Consider the following 15,564-nt stretch of genomic DNA (forward strand, 5'->3'; position numbering starts at 1 on the left):
TGGGGAATTCCTCCTATTCCATAAAGTGGAAATGTAGGGCATGTCCTGGAAAAGGAGGACGACCTCCCTGGGTGGAGAACAGTTTTTTTGTATTTTCTTTCTAAACCCCACACCACTTTTGAAGGTCCAAACCACACTGCAGAAATAATCCAGTTTGAGACCGCTTTAACTGCCCTGGCTTATTGCTAGGGAATCCTGGGAATTATAGTTTCTTGTGGCACCAGAGCTCTCTCTGACAGAGAAGGCGAAAGGTCTCACAAACACTACAGTTCCCAGGATTCCCTAGCATTGAGCTAGGGCAGTTAAAGCGGTCTCAAGCCTGCAGTGAGGATGCCAGAAAGAGGAAAACAAAGACACGTGAACGTTCTCACGTGACGCTGGTGGAAAGGCGGGGGAACCCGGGTGACGGCAAAAGGCTGAGCCCAGAGTGAAGGGAGGAGGTTCTCTTTCGGATTTGGGAGGCTTGGAGGCGGGAAGGAGAGGAGCAATGGCCGAGGGGGACCCAGCTCCAGAGCCTGGTAGGTCCACTTGGGTGGGATGCAAAAGGACCAAGCTCCCAGTAGCATCTGCACTGCAGGAATAATGCACTTTGAAACCGCTTTAGCTACCATAGTTCCATCCTATAGAACCCTGGCATTGGTAGTTTACAGATGGCTGATTTGGAGCTTCAGCACTTAAAATCAGACTGACTTACTTCTGCAGTGTAGATGCACCCCCATAGCAGTGTCAAGACTCTCTAGCTCAGGTGCATCCGCACTGCAGAAGTAATGCACTTTGATACCGCATTAGCCGCCACAGCTCCACCCTACAGAATCCTGGAATATATAATTCACAGATGGCTAATTTGGAGCTCCAGTACTTAAAGTCAAACTGACTTATTTCTGCAGTGTAGATGCTCCCATAGCAGTGTCAGGATTCTAGCTCAGGTGCATCCGCACTGTATAAATAATACACTCTAGCACCGCTTTAGCCCTTAGTCAAACTGACTTATTTCTGTAGTGTAGGTGCACCCACAGCAGAGTCAGAAATAATGCACACTGACACCACTTTAACTGCCATGGCTCCATCCTACAGATCCTGGGATATGTAGTTCACAGATAACTCATTTGGAGCTACAGCACTTTAAAGTCAAACTGACTTAGACATGTTACAGACAGCCAAAATAAAGCTGCTTCGAGTCACAGTGAAGGTATGGTGTTTCAATGATGCATGCGTCCTAAGAGTCCAGAAGCTGCACCAAAGCCACGCTCCAGGCTGGAGCATGGCTTTGGTGCGACTTCTGGACTCTTAGCACGCATGCATCATTGAAACACCATACCTCCACTGTGACTCGAAGCAGCTTTATTTTGGCTGTCTGTAACAGGCCTTATTTGTGCAGTATAGATGCAGCCATAGCAGTGTCAGGACTCAAACTCAGGTGCATCTACACTGTAGAAATAATGCACTGACACAGCTCCATCCTGCAGAACCCTGGAATATGTAGTTTTGGGAGGTACCGGTGCTTTTGCACAGGGAAGGATAGAGACCTCGTAAAACTATAAATCCCAGAAGTCCATAGGATTTATTTGAGTATTTACACTCCTCACTCTTCAGCCACAAGAGAGCCAGCATAGTGTAATGCAGTGATTCCCAAAACTTTCAACCTCTAGATATTTTGGACTACAGCTCCCAGGACTCCTGACTGCTAGCCAAGCATTTAGGGCTTCTGGGAACTGAAGTCCCAAACACTTGGTGAACCAAAGTTTGGAAATCATTGGTGTAGTAGTTTGAGTCTTGGATTACAACTTTGGTGACCAGGATTTGATTCCTAGCTTAGCCATGAAACCCACTGGGTGACCTTTCGCAAGTCACACTCTCTCAGCCTCAGAGGAAGGCAATGGCAAATCTCCTCCAAAATAATCCTGCCAATAAAACCCCATGATAGGGTCACCTTGGGATGGCCATAAATCGGAAACGACTTGAAGGCACACAACACACACACACTTCAGCCACAAAGGATTTTAGAGCAGTTTACAGATTGCTAATCTGGAGCTACAGCACTTAAAGTGGGGTCAAGCTGCTTCATTTCTCCAGTGTAGATGCACCCATAGACGTGTCAGGATTCTAGGTTGAGGGTGGAGTAGACACTTGCCTACAAAAGGTCCCCAGGTTCAATTTCAGGTGTCTCCTGGACAGTGACTAAAACTCTTGAGAGTGGCTTTCAATCTGTGCCAACAATACTGGGTTAGTCAGATCTCTGGTGTGACTCAATTTAAAAGGAGCTTCCTATGTATCTGAATATTTGTTGTTGTTGTTAACTGCCTTTGTGTCAACCTCAATTCATGGTGTCCCTGTGGATGAAACCCCCTGTCATCCATGGCTCTGCTCAGGTCCTGCAAATTCTCATGGCCTCCCTAATTGAGTCTAACCATCTGGCACATAGTCTTCCTTTCTTTCTACTACCTCAACCATCCACAGTATTAATATTTTTTCCAGTGAGTAGTGCCTTCCCATGATGTGTCCAAAGTACGACAGCCTCAATTTAATCATCTTGGGCCCGATACAGACAGTGCAGAAGCGCTGTCCTTGGCCCAAAACTAGGGCTGGGCAACGCGCAGCAACCACACGCTCCCCAGCCCTAGTTCATGTGGACAGCGCCATTTTGGAAGTGTACTGTCAATACACCATCTGCAACGATGGTGTCACACACGTGCCGCCTCCACACGGACCGGGGCATGAGTGACGCCACCGCAACGCTGCAGGGTGCTGGGGTGCTCTTTAAGCATTGTGGGCAGCCCCTTTCTCCTCTTCGCTGCGCCTGTCGGGTGTCCAGGGGCATGAAGCCTCATGGACACCTCTTTCCAGGCCACAGAGAAGCGGCATTTTGCCACTTCTCCATGGCCTAGGAAAGCACCGGTTTGGGGCCTCTGGGCTGCCAATGAGGCTGCCCTGCCCCTAACCTGGCACAGAAAGGGGCGGCTGTGGACAGCCCCTTTTCCGCAGTCTGTACCGCGCCTTAGCTTCCAGGGAGATTTCAGGCTTGATCTGTTCAAGGTTCCATTTGTCTTTTTGGCCTTCCATGGTATCCTCAGCACTCTTCTCCAGCACCACATCTCCATTAAGAGTTGATTTTCCTATGAGCTGATTTTCCTTAATCTGTCATTTGAAATACTGATGAAAACACTTTATTAAAAAAAAAGGGGGGGGCACAGTGGCCATGTTAACTAAGGAATTCTGGGTGTTGTAATATTTTAAAAAGTAATTTTTCCAAGTGTTGAATCAACACAAAGGCTGCATCCCAGCTCCACTGCTGCTCCAGTTTGACCCCTTTACTGCCACACACACCTGTTTTACACATAGGACCCCAATTATGTAGCCGTATCAGTGAAAAAGAGTGTTTCTACAGTGTGCAAGTGTTTACCATTGTTGGTTTATGTCTGGTCACACAACTGCAGCTGTTGTAGTTATTGTTAGTGCTAGTTATTTTGGATTCCTGCAACCCATGCTTCTATTCTCATATTCACTGTCTTAATCAAATAGCCTTCGTTTTCTTTTATTCTGCTTGCCCAACTTTTCCTCTATAAAGTGAAGGTGATAGAGAAGGGAAGGGTTAAATATTGACCTGAGAATATGTGCGTACAAACACACACATCCTTGAAAAGGCAACACTGCCTTTTCCGGATTCTGATACAAGCATGGCAGGAACGATCAAGTGACCTAAGTGACAGCCTAACAACGTGGATCCCCGGTTCCATTTTGATCCCAATTTGGGGCAAAAGACACATTCTTAAAAAATGATTCTTCACCCAAATAGCAGAGTAAGCTGGAGTTTTTTTTAAAAAAAAACTGTTAAAGCCCATAGGCATCAAAAAGAAGTGTTTTCACATGAGAAGGAGAGGAATGTTGTGTGTTCCAACAGGACTGGGATCAATGGAAAGACTCATTCACAGAATCTTAGAATCACAGAGTTGGAAAAGACACCAAGGGCCATCCTGTTGTCCCCTTCCATGTAGGAATACACAATCAAAACTTTCACAACAACTGGCCTCTGTTTAAAAACCTCCAAAGAAGGAGACTCCGTCACACTTTAAAGCAGCATATTCCACTATTGGACAGCTCTTACCATCAGACATTCTTCCTAATGGAATCTCTTTTCCTGTAGTTTGAACCCATTGCTTCAGTTCTATTCTCTGGAGCTGCAGAAAACAAATTTAGTCCATCCTCAATATGACATCCCTTCAAATATTTAAATAAGGATACTATATCACCTCCTAACAATCTCTTCTCCAGACTAAACATACCCAAATCCCTAAGTTTTTCCTCATAAGGCATGATTTCCAGATCTTTCACCATTTTAATATTTTGGTTACCTGATTATTTAGCCTGTGTAGGTTCAGCCTCGCTCTCTGTATGTGGAAGAAAGGGGGATATGCTGAGGAGAAATGTCTGAGTGTAATCTAGGTAGATACCATGTCCGTTTTTATGGGCATACACAATACATTCCTTTAAACCCTCCTAGACTGCTAGAACTGCCTTGCAGGATTCTATTAAGGTCCAGCTAAGACTTTGATTCAAAACTGAACATCCTGTTTCCAAGAGGAGCTACCAAAATTTCTACAGCTGCATATAAATAGAAGGACGATCACAGCATCTGTTATTCAGAGATAGTGTGGTCATGCTGGTCAATTTATTCATCTGATGGTAACTGACTGTAATAATTGATCATGGACAAATGTTATTGTCAAACGTTACATGAATCCACAGTTATCAAGAGATAGAAACTTTCTTTATACTAAGTCACTTTTAGTCATTCTGGTATTATTTTAATGTTTGGCATGCTGTTGCTTTCCCAATAGGTTGAACTATAACACTCATCATCCTTGACGATTAGTCATGACTGCAATTTTAATCCAAAACATGGAGGCCACTAGGTTATCTATTCCTGATCTACTCTATCTTGCAGCAACCTTTGTGAATTTCAGACTGGATTTTTCTCTGCTCTGTTTAAAGATTTCAGGGATAATGACCTTAGGACCTTTTGCATGCATTGCATATACTCTAGCGATCCAGGAAGGTGGAAGTACCAGTTCGTCTTTTCAAATTAATTATGATGTCAGGTTATTTTATCTTAGTAAGGGCAAGTGAAAGCTGCTTGCTCTCTAGCCCTGAAGCAGAGGGAGGTGTGCTAGCAATGCCTTTGATAATGCAGATGGAGGTGAAAAATGAGCTGAAGCTGATGCTGATTATCTTTGGAAGAATTGGTCAGCTGCTGCCGCCTGCATAGCATATCTGGATTTAGATTTTTAAGTGTTGCTATTACTTTGATCTGTTTCTGTTCTTCCTCTTGCACACATGCATGTTGATTTGGAAGTAAGCCCACTGTAGTTGAGGAGACGCACTCCAATTTGTCTTTTATTTCTTATGCTTGTACAGTATTCTGATTGTCTTCTGTAGAGCTCAGGGCAGCTAACAAGGAATTTCTAGGCAATTTCCCATCAAGGCCCAGCCTAGTTCAGTTTCAGCAAGGTGACTTCCTCAATTGCTTTGAGACCATAGCCCTGGGATGTACCTATGCCCCTTGGATTAACTTTAGTATATCTCAGGCACAAAAGGAAGGGCTCCTTCTGTTTGCAGAGTGGACTGAGATCAGGTGGAGGATAGCAGGGGTGCTACAGATGCACTTTTCCCCTTCTGGAATCACTTCCTATTCAGTTCTGGAGGGATCCCTGCTTCTCCAAAGCAACTAGTGAGAGGACATAATAGGCTGCTGGGGAAATATGGGATAGTTAAAATGGTTTCTCCCCTCTTTCCTCCTGTGGGACCATCTTATGAGCATCATTACTGTTACAGGAATTCTGTGTCCAACCCAGAGATTCCAGCTCTGTATAAGAATCAATAAGAAATACATATAAGATTCTGATATTGAATGAATACTTCACTAAAGATTTCTACCTTCTTACAAAAAAGTTAGTACCACTGGCTGCTATAGTTTGGTGTTATTGTTCATGTACTTGTGTGGTTTTACTATGCTTTTCTCTTCTGATGGTTTAAACTGAGTGATCTTTAGGTTTATGAGTAAACAAGAAATTCTGTTCATTTCATTGTGTTGTATCTGTAATAGCATACTGTTTTATAAGTAGTTCTCATTACAGATAGATAATAACTTTTATGTACTAAACAGTATTTTTGTTTTTCAAGACTACATAAACTTACTAAAACATAAACCTCATTGAACAGAATGAAAACTACTTCCAAATAAATATGTATAGAGTTCGCCTATGAAATTATTGAACTTTTTTATTTGAGACTGCCTAGCATTTTATTAGAACCAGCTTAGTGTAGTGGTTTGAACATTGGACTACATCTCTAGCGATCAGGATTCCCTGATCAGCCATGGAAACCCACTGATCTAGGGCAAGTCACACACACTCAACTCCAGAAAACCCTGTGATAGATTCACCATATGTTGGAAATAACGTGAATGCATACAACAACAAAGCTTTATGAGGTCTTTCCCCTGGTCTCAGCTTTAGTTAAAATGCATTGTTCTTTACTTTCAGGCCAAAGGTATTTTGAGATTTAATTAAGTTTATTGGTGCTCTGCACATTCTCATAGTCTTATCCACCTTAAGTGATATTTAAATAATTTTTATGTTCCATGCATTGATATCTAAATCTGGATTGTATTCATCTCCAGCCAATCTCTTTCTATTGTACTGTGGGAAATACTAACTCTAATAATCTCTCTCTGTACCACTGTCATGTCAAGTATATAAGAAAGTAGGTAAATAAGGAATGTAAATACGAGCATGGATTAAGTCAATACATGTTCAGTCATTTAGATCAAGCCACCTTTTTATCTTTAATAAAATCTGGCTTTAACTCCATTCAGACAGAATTAATATTTTAGGATAGGTATTAAATCTTATTCATGTCTATTTTCTGTAAATTAAAATCATAATTGAAATAACTAATTGCAATTATATTATTTAAATTACTTTGTATCATAGCATAATGGCATGCATACAGATATATCTGAAGGGATGTGACCTTTCCTCTCTAGTTAATTTAGCAAGGTGTAGGTAGCATTTTGTTTGAATTTGAAGGCTATGGAGCCATCTAAATTAGCTAATGTGGGGAATGGCATACTGTTGATAAAATATTGGAAGCCAAATTAGCTTTATCTTGCAGCTAGCTGATAACATTATTTCACTCATGGGACTAATTCATCTCTAAATATGCTAATTTTGCTCTTACTCCTGTTGGATGGCATTTTAGCATTCCCCTCATTGACACCATAATATTAATGAAAGAGGATCTCAGCTTGGTATGTTGCCTTGCAGTGTAAGGGCTGGGTTGGATCCAGAAGATGAACATTGCTATAAAACTAAAGTATACATGAACACGAGAGAAAGGAATGGCTTGACACCTGTAAGTGCTGCAGGATTATCTTGTGTAAATTTACAAACATACAAGAGGAGTACATGTGGAAATGGGACAAGCATTTCTACAGGGCAGCAAAAGGGTTTTACAAAAAATGTGAAAGGTTGGATGACACATGGGAAGAAGAAACCTCAGGCAAGGTCAGGCATACTATCATCCTATCTATTCAACTTGTATGCAGAAAGCATAGTATGCAGAGCAGGCTTAGACTCAGAGGCAGAAGGCATGAAGACAGAATGAATATAACAACCTAAGATATGCAGATGACACAATAATAGATGCACCCCTCCTCTTTTTCAATAGTTGATATCAAAAGAGATGTTTTAGGCACATAGCCAAGAAGGCACCCCCAGTGCCAGAACCTAGCCATGCCACATAAGGACATCCGTGACTATACAATAAGATTTGGGAGGCTCAATATGGGGGTGGGGGGGAATAAAGAGCATATGGCCAGGATAAATCAATCAAGATCAGAATCTTCATAATCCCTTCATTGATAGGAGTGACGGTGATAGACCTGGTACATACAAATGAACAGAAACCCAGGTACAGTGTGCCCGTGTTATATACAGGCACACTTGTTGCAGCTTTCAGCATATGCTGAAAGCCACTCCAGAAGAAGGGTGAGTACACCCTGGAAGGGATAGTGGTGCGCATGCATCGCCATGTGCAGAAGCCCCATTCATGTAAATGGGGCTTGAGCATATGTGAAATTCTCGTTAACCTTATGCAGGGGTCCAGAATGGATCCACTGCGTAAGGGAAGGATGGACTGTACGCTTGCCTCTGGAGGAGACACTCCATTGTCCAGAGACATTTGCAATGATTGTCCAGTCATTTATAAACTCCCTGCTAATTCCTCTCTCCTGGAAACTTCATTTTAATCCCAAAAGCTGCCCCCAGATACATTTTGCCCTGTAAATTTGCCTGCCAAGGCACCCTCAATTTGGTCTTGCCTGTGATTCAGATAGACACTTTATCGGTATCTTGCTTGACTCCTCAGCATTGCTGGCAGCTACTGAGTCATTTCCCTTTACAGAATCCCCTGACTGGAACCATATGCTGAAGCCACATGAGAATCTAATGAATGGTGCCACATCCACAGGCCCCATTATTTTCAATGAGGCATGAGCATATGCGATTTTCCCCTTACACCGGGGGGGGGGGGGGAGGTCCGGAACAGATCCCCCGCATAAGGGAAGGGAGCACTGTATTGCCTTCTGCAATTTTTAAAGTTGCTATCTGCTGCCACCTTTTATATCGTTAGTTCTTGTGAGTATGTGTGTGAGCATGCTTTGTATGAATGATGATTTCCTTTTACAAAAAAAATTACATCTGGACTTTGCATTCTGGAATTCTGTTTCTCAAAACCAGTATATCCAAGCTTGATCCCTGCTTTGAGTTTCCCAAGTCCACTCAACTGCTGTAATTGAGCTAATAAAATTCCCCTATTAAATATTGATTGTGGGTGCCCTCTCAGGATCCTGGCATTTTGCATAACATTCTCAGAGACTGTCAGTGCCTCAAAACTAAAGAGGGGACCACATCTATTTCAGTAGTTCCACCCTGACAATGAAGGGCTACTTCTGTGGTGTCTAGGAGGGGCCAAGATATTGGATCTACCATTCTGAGTTAGAATATCATCAACCATTGTCAGAGGCCCTATTCATTATCAGAAGCTCCATTCTTTCTTTGGTCTTGAAGTACCTGCCCTGGATGATAGGATTTAAAGGCTGTAATTCTAAGTGTTCCAAGGTGGCCAGAGGCCAACAGAGCCAACAGTAGGCTATCTGAAGCTGTGCCAAATCCCACCCCCTTGAGCCTAGGGGATTTTGGAAATTATTTAGGACTATCATCACCATGGCTTGGGATTGTAGTTGTGTCCCTGGGCTAGAGACGTTTTGGATCTGGTATAACGCAGTGCTTCTTTTACCACACATTCCTTTTTTCGCTTTTTTGCTGGGCAATCTTAGGCTGCATCAGCATTGCCAAAATAATCCAATTTGACACAATTTTATCTGCCGTGGCTCAATGCTGTGAAATTATGGGAATTGTAGTTTGTTGTGGCACCAGAGCTCTCTGACAAAGAAGGCTGAATGTCTCAGAAAATTATAGGTAGCAGGATTTCATAGCTTTGAGCCATGGTAGTTAAAATGATGTCAAACTGGATTATTTCTGCAGTGCGGATGCAGCCTTAGCCAGCAGACTATTTCTACCAGCAGATCACCCTATCAGCAGTTCTCTGAGAACAGCTAGCAGAAGAGCATTTCTGCCAGTGGAAATCATTTATGCCCAGTCTTGACCCTGTACAGCCATCACATATTTCAATTAGGATTGCACTGTTACACATATCTCTCTGGGTTTTTTTTTTACTGCTTATAATCACTGAAGGCTTATTTTTCAAAGCTTCCTCCTCCCCAGGTGTTGGACTAAAGAATTATTGTGTGTTTGTTAGAAAAAAACAGCTGGATGTGGCTTACTCTAAAAATAGGGTGTTATTTTAGTAGGACTGGTTCTTCCTTTGCAAGAGAAGTCTAAAATGTCTCTGTTAAACTCCACATTTAATCAGCAGGATATGTTGGCAGAAGACAACTGCTGACATCTAATGAATTCTTCTAATTTGCTAAATTATTCTAAATAATTAACAGTACATTTAACTTCTTAACAATGTAGAATCAGTCCAGAAAGCCTGCTGTGCTAAATTCATTATTTTTCCAGTTCCGCACAATGGCCAGCAATTAACTGAAAAGTTTAAATAGTTGTCTGCTTTCCATTCAGTGTTCCATTTTATTTTACTGTTTTGAACAAATTGTTGAATTTTGTTTAATTTTAAAAAAAAAATATATCCTGCTTTCCCCCAATGGGACTCAGTCATTTACAATATAAATTAAAACAGAACATCTAAAACAATCTAGAATACAAAAAGTTTAAAAAGTATTAGATCAGGGGTCGGCAACTCCCGGCCCGCGGGCCACATGCGGCCCGCCAAGGCCAGGGGACCGGCCCGCGCCCGGTGCTGCCGCCACGGCGGCAATCGGCGGCAGCACCAGGCCCTTGCGGGGGCGGCAGCCTCCTCCCTCTCGCGCGAGCTGCTGCTCGCGCGAGAAGCCAAAGGCGCCGCTCGCTCGCGCGAGAGGCCAAAGGTCTCTCGCGCGAGCGGGTGGGGCCTTTCGGGGGGGCTGTCCGGGAAAGCAGCCAAAGGGCTGATAAGGCAGCTAGTTCCCAAACAAACAAACCCCCTCCCAGCACAGCAAAGTCAGTGTAAGCTACACAGTCCTGGAGATTCACAGTAGTTCTACCAAAAGGGATTACCAAGAGAATTGTCAGACGGTCCGAGGTTCAGGGCAACAGATAGGCAGGTCGATAAAGCAGTCCAAGGTCAAGGTTTCCGGGTAGTCAAGACAAGAAGCCAAAGGAGCCAGAGACAGAGTCTTTCCTCTAAAAGAGTCAGATATCCACTGGCAAAGAACCACACATGCTCTAGGTGCTTAAGAAGGCAAGGAGCCGGCCTTCAGCTGTGTCTGATTACGAAGACGCTTCTGATAAAGCCTCCGAGATCTTCGAAGGCCCTCTCTTTCTGCTCGACGCTCATTGAAGGTAGGCACACTGCCCAGATCCTCCTCCGTGTCCACAGCCTCGGCACCAGGCAAACTTGACTGCTGAATCTCTGGAGGGGCCATAGACTCTGCTCCAGCAGAACTAGGGCCAGCCTCTGGCTCCTCCATTACAGGTTCAAGCCCCAGGGGCTCTGGCTCCTCCATTACAGGTTCAGGTCCCAGGGGCTCTAGCTCATCCTCTGAGTCCTCCAAGCCATCCTCCAGGCTGGGCATGACAGGGGCGCTGGCCTCTTCTCTCTCGTGCGATCCGCTGCTCGCGCGAGAGGCCAAAGGCGCCGCTCGCTCACGCAAGAGGCCAAAGGTCTCGCGAGCGGGCGGGGCCTTTGGGGGGCCGCTGGCCTCTTCTCTCGCGCGCGAGCCGCTGCTCGCGCAAGAGGCCAAAGGTGCCGCTCGCTCGCGCAAGAGGCCAAAGGTCTCGCGAGCGGGCGGGGCCTTTGGGGGGCCGCTGGCCTCTTCTCTCGCGCGCGAGCCGCTGCTCGCGCGAGAGGCCAAATGTGCCGCTCGCTCGCGCAAGAGGCCAAAGGTCTCGCGCGCGCGGGCGGGGCCTTTGGGGGGGGCCGCTGGCCTCTTCTCTCTTGTGCGAGCCGCTGCTCGCACGAGAGGCCAAAGGTGCCGCTCACTCGCGCAAGAGGCCAAAGGTCTCGCAAGTGGGCGGGGCCTTTGGGGGGCCGCTGGCCTCTTCTCTCGCGCGCGAGCCGCTGCTCGCGCAAGAGGCCAAAGGTGCCGCTCGCTCGCGCAAGAGGCCAAAGGTCTCGCGAGCGGGCGGGGCCTTTGGGGGGCCGCTGGCCTCTTCTCTCGCGCGCGAGCCGCTGCTCGCGCGAGAGGCCAAATGTGCCGCTCGCTCGCGCAAGAGGCCAAAGGTCTCGCGCGCGCGGGCGGGGCCTTTGGGGGGGGCCGCTGGCCTCTTCTCTCTTGTGCGAGCCGCTGCTCGCACGAGAGGCCAAAGGTGCCGCTCACTCGCGCAAGAGGCCAAAGGTCTCGCAAGTGGGCGGGGCCTTTGGGGGGCCGCTGGCCTCTTCTCTCGCGCGCGAGCCACTGCTCGCGCAAGAGGCCAAAGGTCTCGCGAGTGGGCGGGGCCTTTGGGGGGGCCGCTGGCCTCTTCTCTCTCACGCGAGCCGCTGCTCGTGCGAGAGGCCAAAGGTGCCGCTCGCTCGCGCAAGAGGCCAAAGGTCTCGCGCGCGAGCGGGCGGGGCCTTTGGGGGGGCCGCTGGCCTCTTCTCTCGCACGCGAGCTGCCAAAGGTCTCGCACGCGAACGGGCAGGACCTTTGGGGGGCTGCCGGCTTCCTCCCTGTCGGGCAAGCGGCCGCTCGCGCGAGTGGCCGAAGGCGCCGCTCGCTCGCGGGAGAGGCCAAAGGTCTATCACGCGAGCGGACGGGGCCTTTGGGGAGCCGCTGGCCTCCTCCTTCCTGGACCTCTGCCTCCAGCAGGTGAGGGAAGGGAGGATAGGAAGGAAGGAAGGAGAGAGAGTGGAAGGGAGAGAAAGAAAGGGAGAAAGATAGGGAAAGAAGAAGAGATGGAAGGAAGGAAGGAAAGTGGAAAGGAGGGAAGGAAAGAAAGAGGTGTGGAGGGAGAGATGGGGAGAAGGGAGAATGAGAATGAGAAAGGAAGGGTGGGAGGAAAAGGAAGAGAGAGACGGATGGAAGGAAAGAAAGGAAGGAAGAGAGGTGGAGGGAGGGAGAGAAAGGGAAAGGGGAGAATGAGAAAGGGAGAGGGAAGGAAAAGGAAGAGAGAGATGGGTGGAAAGAAGGAAAGAGATGAAAAGAAGGAGAGAGAGTGGAAGGGATGGAAAGAAAAGAAAGAAAGAGCTGTGTGGAGGCAGAGATGAAGAGAAGAGAGCCAGGAAGAAAGAAGAAAGGAAGGGGAAATGAAGGCAAGAAGGATTGAAAGATGTGTGGCGGGAGAGATGGGGGAGGGAGGGAGGAAGACAGACATGAGGGAAAGGGGGATGTGAAGGGAGACATAGGGAAGGAAGGAAGGAGAAAGAGAAGATGGGAAGGAAGAAGGGATGGACCTCTGCCTCCAGCAGGAAGGGAAAGAAGGAAGGAAGGAAAGAGGTGTGTAGGGAGAGATGGGGAGAAGGGAAAGGAGCTAGGAAGACAGGAGGGAGGGAAGGAAGAAGGAAAGGGGAAGAGAAAGGGAGAGGGAAATAAAGGAAGAGGTGGAATGGAGGGAAGGAAGAAAGAAAGGGGAAATAAAGGAAAGGGAGGAAGAAAGAGATGAATGGAAGGAAAGAAAGAAAGAGTAAAGGGGAGAGTGAGAGAGGGGGAATAAAGGAAATGGAGGAAGAAAGGCATGAAAGGGTAGTAAGAAGGTGAAAGGGAAATAGAAAGGGAAGAATAAGGAAAAGGGAGGAAGAGAGAGACGGATGGAAGGAAAGAAAGGAAGGAAGAGAGGTGGAGGGAGGGAGAGAAAGGGAAAGGGGAGAATGAGAAAGGGAGGGGAAGGAAAATAAGAGAAAGATGGGTGGAAAGAAAGAAAGAGATGAAAGGAAGGAGAGAGAGTGGAAGGGATGGAAAGAAAGAAAGAAAGAAAGAAAGAAAGAGCTGTGTGGAGGCAGAGATGAAGAGAAGAGAGCCAGGAAGAAAGAAGAAAGGAAGGGGGAAATGAAGGCCAGAAGGATTGAAAGATGTGTGGAAGGAGAGATGGGGGAGGGAGGGAGGAAGACAGACATGAGGGAAAGGGGGATGTGAAGGGAGACATAGGGAAGGAAGGAAGGAGAAAGAGAAGGGGAGATGGGAAGGAAGAAGGGATGGACCTCTGCCTCCAGCAGGAAGGGAAAGAAGGAAGGAAGGAAAGAGGTGTGGAGAGAGAGATGGGGGGAAGGGAAGGGAGCTAGGAAGACAGGAGAGAAGGAAGAAGGAAAGAGGAAGAGAAAGGGAGAGGGAAATAAAGGAAGAGGTGGAATGGAGGGAAAGAAGAAAGGGGAAATAAAAGAAAGGGAGGAAGAAAGATGAATGGAAGGAAAGAAAGAAAGAGTAAAAGGGAGAATGAGAGAGGGGGAATAAAGGAAATGGAGGAAGAAAGGCATGGAAGGGTAGTAAGAAGGTGAAAGGGAAATAGAAAGGGAAGAATAAGGAAAAGGGAGGAAGAGAGAGACGGATGGAAGGAAAAAGAGTGGGAGTGAGGGAAGGAAGTGGGAGAACGAGAAAAGGAGATGGAAGAAGGAAAAGGGAGGAAGAAAAGAGAATGAATGTGAGATGGGGGTGGCAGGTCTGGCAAAGAGGACCAGGCCTCTAGTGCTGGCGCCTGCCGTTGGCTTTTTTGCGGGCCCCTGACAGGGCCTGGGGCCCGTCAGGGGCCCGGAAAGAGGGCGAGGCCTCCAGCGCTGGCCCCGCCCCTGGAGGGTGGAAGCTCCACCCCCAGTGTGTGGCACCGCCCCCGGAGGGTGGAAGCTCCACCCCCCCGGCTTCGGCCCCCCAGTTGTCTGAGGGACAGAAACCCGGCCCCCGGCTCAAAAAGGTTGCCTACCCCTGTATTAGATGATACATTCAATTGAAACACTACAGTTGGCCCTCCTTATCCACGGATTCAAGCACGCATGGCTTGAAAATATTCAAAAAATATATAAATTCCAAAAAGCAAACCTTGATTTTGCCATTTTATATAATGGGCACCATTTTGCTATACCATTGTGTGAAATGGGACTTGTGTATCCATGGATTTTGGTGCCCAAGGGGGTCCTGGAACCAAGCCCCAGTGGATACCAAGAGACCCACTTATTTTCAAAACATTAAAAAAACCCAAAAATTGATATACTTTCTGACCTCAGATTCTCGGACTCTGTTCTTGATTGGTTTAAATCTTATTTGTCAGATCGATCTTTTGCAGTAGTCACGGGTGGTCAAACTTTATCCTCTGTTACGTTATCTGTTGGAGTTCCCCAGGACTCTGTTTTGGGTAGGCTTGCCATATCCTGCCTGGGGGCGGGACTTTCCTGGTTTGGGGCGGGTCTGCACGGTCCCGCCCCTGTTTGGTCCCGCCCCCGGGATTGCCCCCACCCCTAGGCGAGATATGGCAAGCTAAGGGAGGCTTTCCCTCGCAGCTTGGGCCAAGGCCTGCAGGGAAAGCCTCCCTGAAGGGGAGGAGTCCCTCCCTGTTTGGGCTCTGCCCCCACCGAGGGCGGTGCCCAGGCCCAGAGGGAAAGCCTCGGAGGCTCCTATTCAAATGTAGGACACAAAAAAATGTGTCCTACATTTGAAAATTTTGTCCTACATTTGTCCCGGTTTGGAGGTCCTGATGAATGGCAACCCTAGTTTTGGGTCCCCTACTGTTCTCTCATTACACATTGTCCCTAGGAAAACTTATTAGTTCTTTTGGTTTTTCCTATCATCTGTACGCCAGTGACACTCAGCTGTATCTTTCCACCCAATTTTAGTATATGTACTGTCCACCCCTGACCTTTCTCCGGGGCTTGAACAGTAAGTTTCATCTTGTCTTAGAGCTATTTCTCAGTGGATGTGCCATCGGCGTTTGAAGCTCAATGTGCCCAAGACGGAGCTTCTTGCCTTTCTACCTAAGTCTACCC

General features: G+C 46.9%; 1 protein-coding gene across 3 annotated transcripts in view; it reads left to right on the forward strand.

Annotated features, from left to right (window-relative positions):
• The first annotated feature begins 428 nt into the window (after positions 1-428).
• The window catches only part of HSPBAP1 (HSPB1 associated protein 1), an 87,562-nt gene continuing 72,426 nt past the window's right edge, over positions 429-15,564 (forward strand). For 2 of the 3 annotated variants that reach the window (XM_089523338.1, XM_089523340.1), the window contains exon 1: positions 429-518. In XM_089523338.1, the coding sequence (XP_089379464.1) occupies positions 488-518 (31 nt within the window). In that variant the 5' untranslated portion in view covers positions 429-487. Of the gene's footprint in view, positions 519-1,580; positions 2,224-15,564 lie in introns of those variants that run through there. The other variant, XM_089523339.1, reaches the window with a different exon arrangement.

The sequence above is a fragment of the Sceloporus occidentalis genome, unplaced genomic scaffold (genome assembly GCF_023333645.1).
Source record: "Sceloporus occidentalis isolate IW3139 unplaced genomic scaffold, rSceOcc1.0.p SCAF_4, whole genome shotgun sequence".
In the NCBI taxonomy this organism is placed as follows: domain Eukaryota; kingdom Metazoa; phylum Chordata; class Lepidosauria; order Squamata; family Phrynosomatidae; genus Sceloporus; species Sceloporus occidentalis.